Source organism: Mytilus edulis, chromosome 4, assembly GCF_963676685.1.
Source record: "Mytilus edulis chromosome 4, xbMytEdul2.2, whole genome shotgun sequence".
NCBI classification, from domain to species: Eukaryota; Metazoa; Mollusca; class Bivalvia; order Mytilida; family Mytilidae; genus Mytilus; species Mytilus edulis.
The window spans coordinates 56521831-56529257 of record NC_092347.1 but is presented as its reverse complement, the minus strand read 5'-3'; the positions used below and the strand labels follow the sequence as shown (position 1 = coordinate 56529257).

General features: G+C 34.5%; 1 protein-coding gene across 1 annotated transcript; it reads left to right on the top strand.

Annotated features, from left to right (window-relative positions):
* The first annotated feature begins 1155 nt into the window (after positions 1-1155).
* LOC139521447 (uncharacterized) lies at positions 1156-6572 on the top strand. Its single transcript, XM_071314921.1, has 2 exons — positions 1156-1828; positions 1975-6572. The coding sequence occupies exons 1-2, from the start codon at positions 1156-1158 to the stop codon at positions 6570-6572; spliced, it is 5271 nt and encodes a 1756-aa protein (XP_071171022.1).
* The last annotated feature ends 855 nt before the right edge of the window (positions 6573-7427 follow it).

Sequence of the window (7427 nt, the reverse complement as noted above, 5' to 3'; positions counted from 1 at the left end):
AAAAAACAAAATCGGGATAACAAACTAAAACCGAGGGAAACGCATTAAATATAAGAGGAGAACAACGACATAACACTAAAATGTAACACATATAGACAAAATCCCACGAGAATAACAAATATAACATATATATATAACAAGTCTGGTTTATATGAGCCACGAGAGTCTAAAGGCATGTCAATACTCATAGGATTCAGAGACATCCAAAGTCTGGTGAATTATATGTACTCTCACTACAGAAGCATGCATATTGATTTACAGTCACAGTATGAAATTCTTCCAGTGAAGTTAATTGACATGGACAACTCATTAGTACTTCAGAGGCAGATTAATAGTTATTTTAAAGATCAAAATCGTAGAAATATAATTCAAATTTCGACCAAAGCCCTGACAGACGAATGTGATAAACGTAAGGTATATATGAAAACATACATGCAAAGAAGAAGGGAAGATCCATACATACACCAAAGAGAGCTTAATGCTAAACAAAAGGCTAGAGAAGATGATGAAGTCAGACAGAAAGAACTAGATGCCAAGCGAAAAACGAGAAGGGATGATGAAGTCAGACAGAAAGAACTAGATGCCAAGCGAAACACGAGAAGGGATGATGAAGTCAGACAAAAAGAACTAGATGCCAAGCGAAAAACGAGAAAGGATGATGAAGTCAGACAGAAAGCAGTAGATGCCAAGCGAAAAACGAGAAGAGATGATGAAGTCAGACAGAAAGAACTAGATGCTAAGCGAAAAACGAGAAGGGATGATGAAGTCAGACAGAAAGAACTAGATGCCAAGCGAAAAACGAGAAGGGATGATGAAGTCAGACAGAAAGAACTAGATGCCAAGCGAAACACGAGAAGGGATGATGAAGTCAGACAAAAAGAACTAGATGCCAAGCGAAAAACGAGAAAGGATAATGAAGTCAGACAGAAAGCAGTAGATGCCAAGCGAAAAACGAGAAGAGATGATGAAGTCAGACAGAAAGAACTAGATGCTAAGCGAAAAACGAGAAGGGATGATGAAGTCAGACAGAAAGAACTAGATGCCAAGCGAAAAACGAGAAGGGATGATGAAGTCAGACAGAAAGAACTAGATGCCAAGCGAACAACGAGAAGGGATGATGAAGTCAGACAGAAAGAACTAGATGCCAAGCGAAAAATGAGAAGGGATGATGAAGTCAGACAGAAAGAATTAGATGCCCAGCGAAAAGCTAGAAAGGATGACCAAGTGAATGAAAAAGAAAGATTATGTAAACAAGCTTCTAGAAATAGAGATCGATCCAAGATTAGAAACTATGATAGATCAGTTAAGAGTCAAAAGAGGAAGGCAGAAGAATTTGCCTGTCATGAATCAAAATTAAAGAAACAAAAACAGCAAGGCTCTTCTCTTGAACAATGCATTGATATATTTTCTAAAAACATTATTGAAGGTCCGACTTACCTGTGCACATCATGTACTCAGACATGGTTTAGTAATTCAGTTGTTAATGCTTGTAGAATAAAGCAGACAGTTAAGGGTGATTTGAAGCAATGTTTTACTGATAGAAAATCTGTCAACAATATTGAATGGATTTGCAATACATGTTTACAATCTATAAGACAAAATAAAATACCAAGGCTTTCTGTTGCAAATAAAATGGGATTTCCAGTAAAACCAATAGAATTGAATCTGTATCCATTAGAAGAAAGGTTATTGTCATTAAGAATACCATTTATGCAAATTCGGTTGTTACCACGAGGAGGTCAACTTTCAGTCAAAGGAAATGTAGTAAATGTACCTGTCGATGTACAACCTACAATTAATTCCCTTACTCATACTCTGGAGAAATCAGGTACAATACCAATAAAACTGAGAAAAAAAAACTGTCATATAACAAATGTGATTTCAGTGAGAATGTTAGGCCATTTGCTGTACTTTGTGCATTGCATTATCTTATGCAGAATAGTGACTTGTACAAAACCTCTGGTGTACAAATAGATCAAAACTGGATAAGAAAAATCACTGCTGTACAAAACAATGATGAAAGTGAAGTAGCTAATAATACCAGCAATGAAGATGAAGAAACAAGCACAGGTGATAAATTTGATGAAATCAATGAGGAGGAACTCCATGCAGGAAATACTGACACGCTTTTAGACGAAGTGTTCGATGAGACCAGTAACACAGGCAGTTCTCAGTATGTTTTTGCTCCTGGTGAAGGGCAGAGACCATTGAGTTTGTACAATGACACAGATGCTGAGTATTTAGCATTCCCAAGTATATTTTGTGGACAACGCAGACCAGATAGCAAAGAAAGATTAGTTTCTGTGCATTATTCAGATATTGTAAAGTGGGAACTGAGATCTGTAGACAGAAGGGTTGCACAGTCAGTACCAAATTTGTTTTTCAAATTAAAGAAAATACAAATGAAACATATAAATGATAGAGTAAATCTTGCCTTACGTAGATGCAAATCAGAAGGGAAAAAATGGACAGTAAGAGACTTTTTGAACCCTTCAACTGTGAATGATATAGTAAAGTTAGATGAAGGATATTACATTTTCAGATCACTTAGAAACTCTCCTGTTTACCTTGAGAAGAAAAAGAAAGATGTATTTGCAATGATCAGACAGTTAGGTTTACCGACATGGTTTGGTTCCTTTTCTTCAGCAGATACAAATTGGAAGGATTTACTTAGAATTCTTGGAAAGTTGAATGATGGTAAATATTATTCTGATGATGAATTGGATCAAATGGACTGGAATACAAAGTCCAGACTAGTACAGAAAGATCCTGTCACATGCTCTAGGTTTTTTGATTATCGTGTCCAACAATTCATCAAGACAGTTTTACAGAGTGATCATGACCCTATTGGGAAAGTGATTGATTATTTCTATCGTGTTGAATTTCAACAAAGAGGGTCACCCCACATTCACATGTTGATATGGATTGAAAATGCTCCAATTTATGAACAGGATTCAAATGAAGACCTCGTTCAGTTTATTGACAAATATGTAAGTTGTTCATTATCATCTGCTCCATCTGATTTGGTTAGTTTACAAGTTCACAAACATTCAAAGACTTGCAGAACTAAAGGTCGGCCAATATGTCGCTTTGGGTTTCCTTTGCCACCTTTGGATGAGACAGTAATTTTAGAACCATTAGATGAAGATATTGATAAATACAAGGCAATTTATAAAGAAGTCCAAACCAAGGTCGATTCACTTTATACAATGGATAATGTTGAAGATATTACTTTTGATGAGCTTCTTAACAATGTATTACAGTTAAGTCGAGAGGATTATATTAAAGCAATCAGAAGCAATCTATCTAGTCTAAAGGTGTTCCTTAAAAGAAAGCCAAGTGAATTTCGTGTAAATCCATACATGAAAGCATTATTACCGGCATGGAAAGCAAATCATGATTTGCAGTTTGTCCTAGATCCATATGCATGTGCTGTATACATTGTTTCATATATAAGCAAGTCTCAAAAGGGAATGAGTGGATTGCTAGACCAAGCTGCAAAGGAAGCTAGAGAAGGAAATTTGGACCTCAAGCGACAAGTTAGGCACATTGGAAATTATTTTACAAATTCAGTCGAAACCTGTGCTCAAGAAGCTGTGTATTTATTGCTACAAATGCCTCTGACAAAAGCTACCAGACATGTAGTATTCATAAACACTTCTCCACCTGACAAGAGAACTTTCTTGCTAAAACAAACATCAGAGCTTGAAAAATTATCCCCTGATTCTACTGATGTAGAGTCAAACAATGACATCAAACGTTATTTAAAAAGACCAGCACTTCTACAAAACTGGTGTCTTGCAGACTACATATCTCAACTTGAAGTGAAATTTCCTGCTTCAGATGACGAACAAAACAAAAGTGAGTCAGAGAATGAGTCTGAAACTGAAGATGAGCTAGAAATGTCAAATGAGAATCATAGAAAAATAAAAATTACTCTTAAAAATGGCATAATCATTCGACAAAGAAAATCACAAAAAGTGATTAGGTATGTCCGATACAATAGAAAAACAGATTCTGAAAATTTTTACAGGGAACGATTGCTACTGTTCTATCCTTGGAGAAATGAACAATCTGATCTAAAGGGAACAAACGAAACATATGAAAGTATGTACAATTCTGTTCGAAGAATAGTAGAGAGTAAAGCCAAACAGTATGAACATAATGTTGAAAAACTTGACAAAGCCATTGAGGAAGCAGAGAATGATTGCCATCAATATGATGAAATAGCTCCTGGAACTCAGCAGGTAGAGCTTGAAGATGTTGAAGAAGGGTCAACAGAGGCAGATCAGTATGTACATTTCAACCCAGATAGACCAACAGAACATAGACATTATGATATTTCAGAAGAAGTTGGTGTAGCAGCTAGAACAATAGATGTAAAAAGTCATGCCAATCGCATTGAAGATGATGACTATTACAAGCTCATACGGTCTTTAAATAATAAACAAAGAGAATTTTTCCTTCATGTACTCACATGGATTAAAAGAAAATGTGACCCATTGTATCTGTTCTTGACAGGTGGTGCAGGTGTAGGAAAATCTGTAGTAGTCAAAGCTCTATTTCAAGCACTGCATAGACATTTGTGTTCCACCGAAGGTGAAGATCCTGATGATATAAGAATTCTGTTATGTGCTCCAACGGGAAAAGCAGCCTATAATATTAATGGTTTGACCATACATAATGCTTTTCAAATACAGCCCAATAAAGGATTAAATCAATCTCTGTCATGTGATGTTCTAAATACTCTAAGAATGAAATATAGAAATTTATCAGTTGTAATGATTGACGAAATCTCAATGGTTGGAAACAAAATGTTCTCCCTTTTGGATGCTAGATTAAAGAAAATCAAAGGCAGCAACCAGATATTTGGAGGTGTAAGTGTGATTGCAATTGGAGACTTCTTTCAACTGAAGCCAGTATTTGATGGTTGGATTTTTCAAGATCTTAACAAAGGCATATCTGCTCTTTCTCCTAATTTGTGGAAGGAGTTATTTAAGGTTCATGAACTTACACAGATAATGAGACAAAAAGATGATATAGAGTTTGCAGAGTTGTTGAATAGGTTGAGACTTAATAATCTCAATGACAATGATTTTGCTATTCTTGATACAAGGACTGTCCGGATTGAAGATCAATCATACAATAAAAACAGTACACACTTATTTGTACAAAATGATCTTGTTGATAAATTTAACAACAAGTTTATAACAAATTTGACATCTGAGAAAGTAAGTGTAAAAGCTGTAGACACCGTAGTTGGAGACTTTTCCCCTCCTATTAAAGCAAACTTGATCAGTTCTTTACCTGGAAAGCAGTCTGACACAGCCAATTTAGCCAAAGAAGTGGAGCTAGCTATTGGAATGAAATATGATCTAACAGCTAACATTGAAGTAACAGATGGTCTCACCAATGGTTCATCTTGTCAGGTGAAATTATTTGAGTACAAGACGAAATCTCAAAGACCAAGTATAGTATGGGTCAAATTTAATGATGAGAAAATTGGAACAAATACAAGAAAAAAGTATAACCACTTGTACAGTCAAAATATTGACAAAAGATGGACACCAGTTTTTGATATTAAGAGATCATTTAGTTATAGATACAAAAATTTTGAACGAATCCAGATGCCTCTTCGACCTGCTGCTGGAAAAACAATCCACAAGTCACAAGGTGATACTTTAAAAGAAGTAGTTGTGAGTCTTGATTCTAAATGCAAAGGGAAGATTCCTCATATTCATTATGTTGCTTTAAGCAGAGTAACAACTTTATCAGGATTGCAAATACTTAACTTGAATCGAAAAAATATTGCTGTGTCTGACTGTGTCAAGGATGAAGTTGAGAGATTGAAATCTGAGGCGGTTTTATCATTGTGTTTCAAACCACTGTATTCTTTGCCAAATGAAAATTTCAAGGTGGTTTTTAACAATTCGAGATCTATGCATTTGCATCACGAAGACATTAGAGCAGATCCCAGCATTATGGATGCTGATGTCATTGGTATCGCAGAATCAAGGTTAATCCCTTCAGATTGCAACGAAAATTACTTATTTCCTGGATTTCAAACACCTATTCGAGTTGATCAAAATCAAAAACATCCAAATACTAGACCTCCACATGGACTTGTTGTATTCTTGAAAAATGGCTGTTTACTTCAAAGACAATTGCCTTATTCAACACCTACATTAGAATTTCTACTAGTGGAAATAATTGTGCCTAACAAAGGACTCTTCCAAGTAGTGTTTGTCTACAGAGCATCAGAATGTTCCCTTAAAGATTTGAAGACAGCTTTCCTCTATGATCTTGCTCCTACTTTGGATTTACAACACTCAAATTTAATTATAATGGGAGATTTTAACTTTGATTTGCTATCTGGACATGATAATTTCCTGAACTTTATGTTGGACACATTTATGTGCTCCCAAATTCTTACTAAGCATACCAGATTATACACAACATTATTAGATCATATTTTCCTAAATATTGATAAAATTTTTCATTATGAGACAGATATTCTTGATGCCTATTGGTCCGACCATCAGATTATTTATGTTACAGTTCAGTTACATTAAACATATTAAAGTAAGAAGTGTAAAACCCACCACATTTTTTTTGGACATTTAAGTTTGTTCAATAGAACAACCTTAAATGTCCAAAGAGGGGTTATTTTTGCTCATGGGTTCCCCTCACCATCTTATAAAGGTTGGGGTCACAGACAAATTTTGTTCATGTGAATTTCACACAAATTCATGTGAAATTCACATGAAATGATTGTGAAATTCACGTGAAAAAATTCATGTGAATTTCACAACAAAACAAATTCATGTAAATGATATTCATGTGAAACTCAAATGAAATGAGTTCACACGAATTTCATGTATAAGCTCAATTCATCACATGAATTTCACGTGAAAATTAAATTCACATAAAATTCACGTGAACAAAATTTGCCTGTGTAATTGTTGAAGGAACTGACAATACAGTTAAAAGAGTATGAATGGTAAGGGGCATAATTGGCCTCTGAAAACCAAGATTATTATATTTTGTTAAACATGTTTATATCAAATATTATATATCACACAAAGAAATAATCCACATTTCAAAATTTTGCTACATCTGGAGCCAAAAGGACCATTACCATTAATACTGCTTTCAAACATACTTAAGTTTTATAAGAAAATGTGACAAAAAATCTAAATAATTTATTGTGAAGGCAGGAAAAATTGGGTACATGTATAAAGGGGATGAGAATCTAGGATATATTTTTTGGTCCATTAGAATAAATGTTGAATAATTTTTATTGAAACATTTTGAAATGTTTTAAGAACAATAATTGAGGTATCATTTGTGTTTTATTTTTAAATTCTTTGATATTTGTAGTTGATTGATCAATTTGTAGCATATAGTGATGGCTGTGATATAATCTT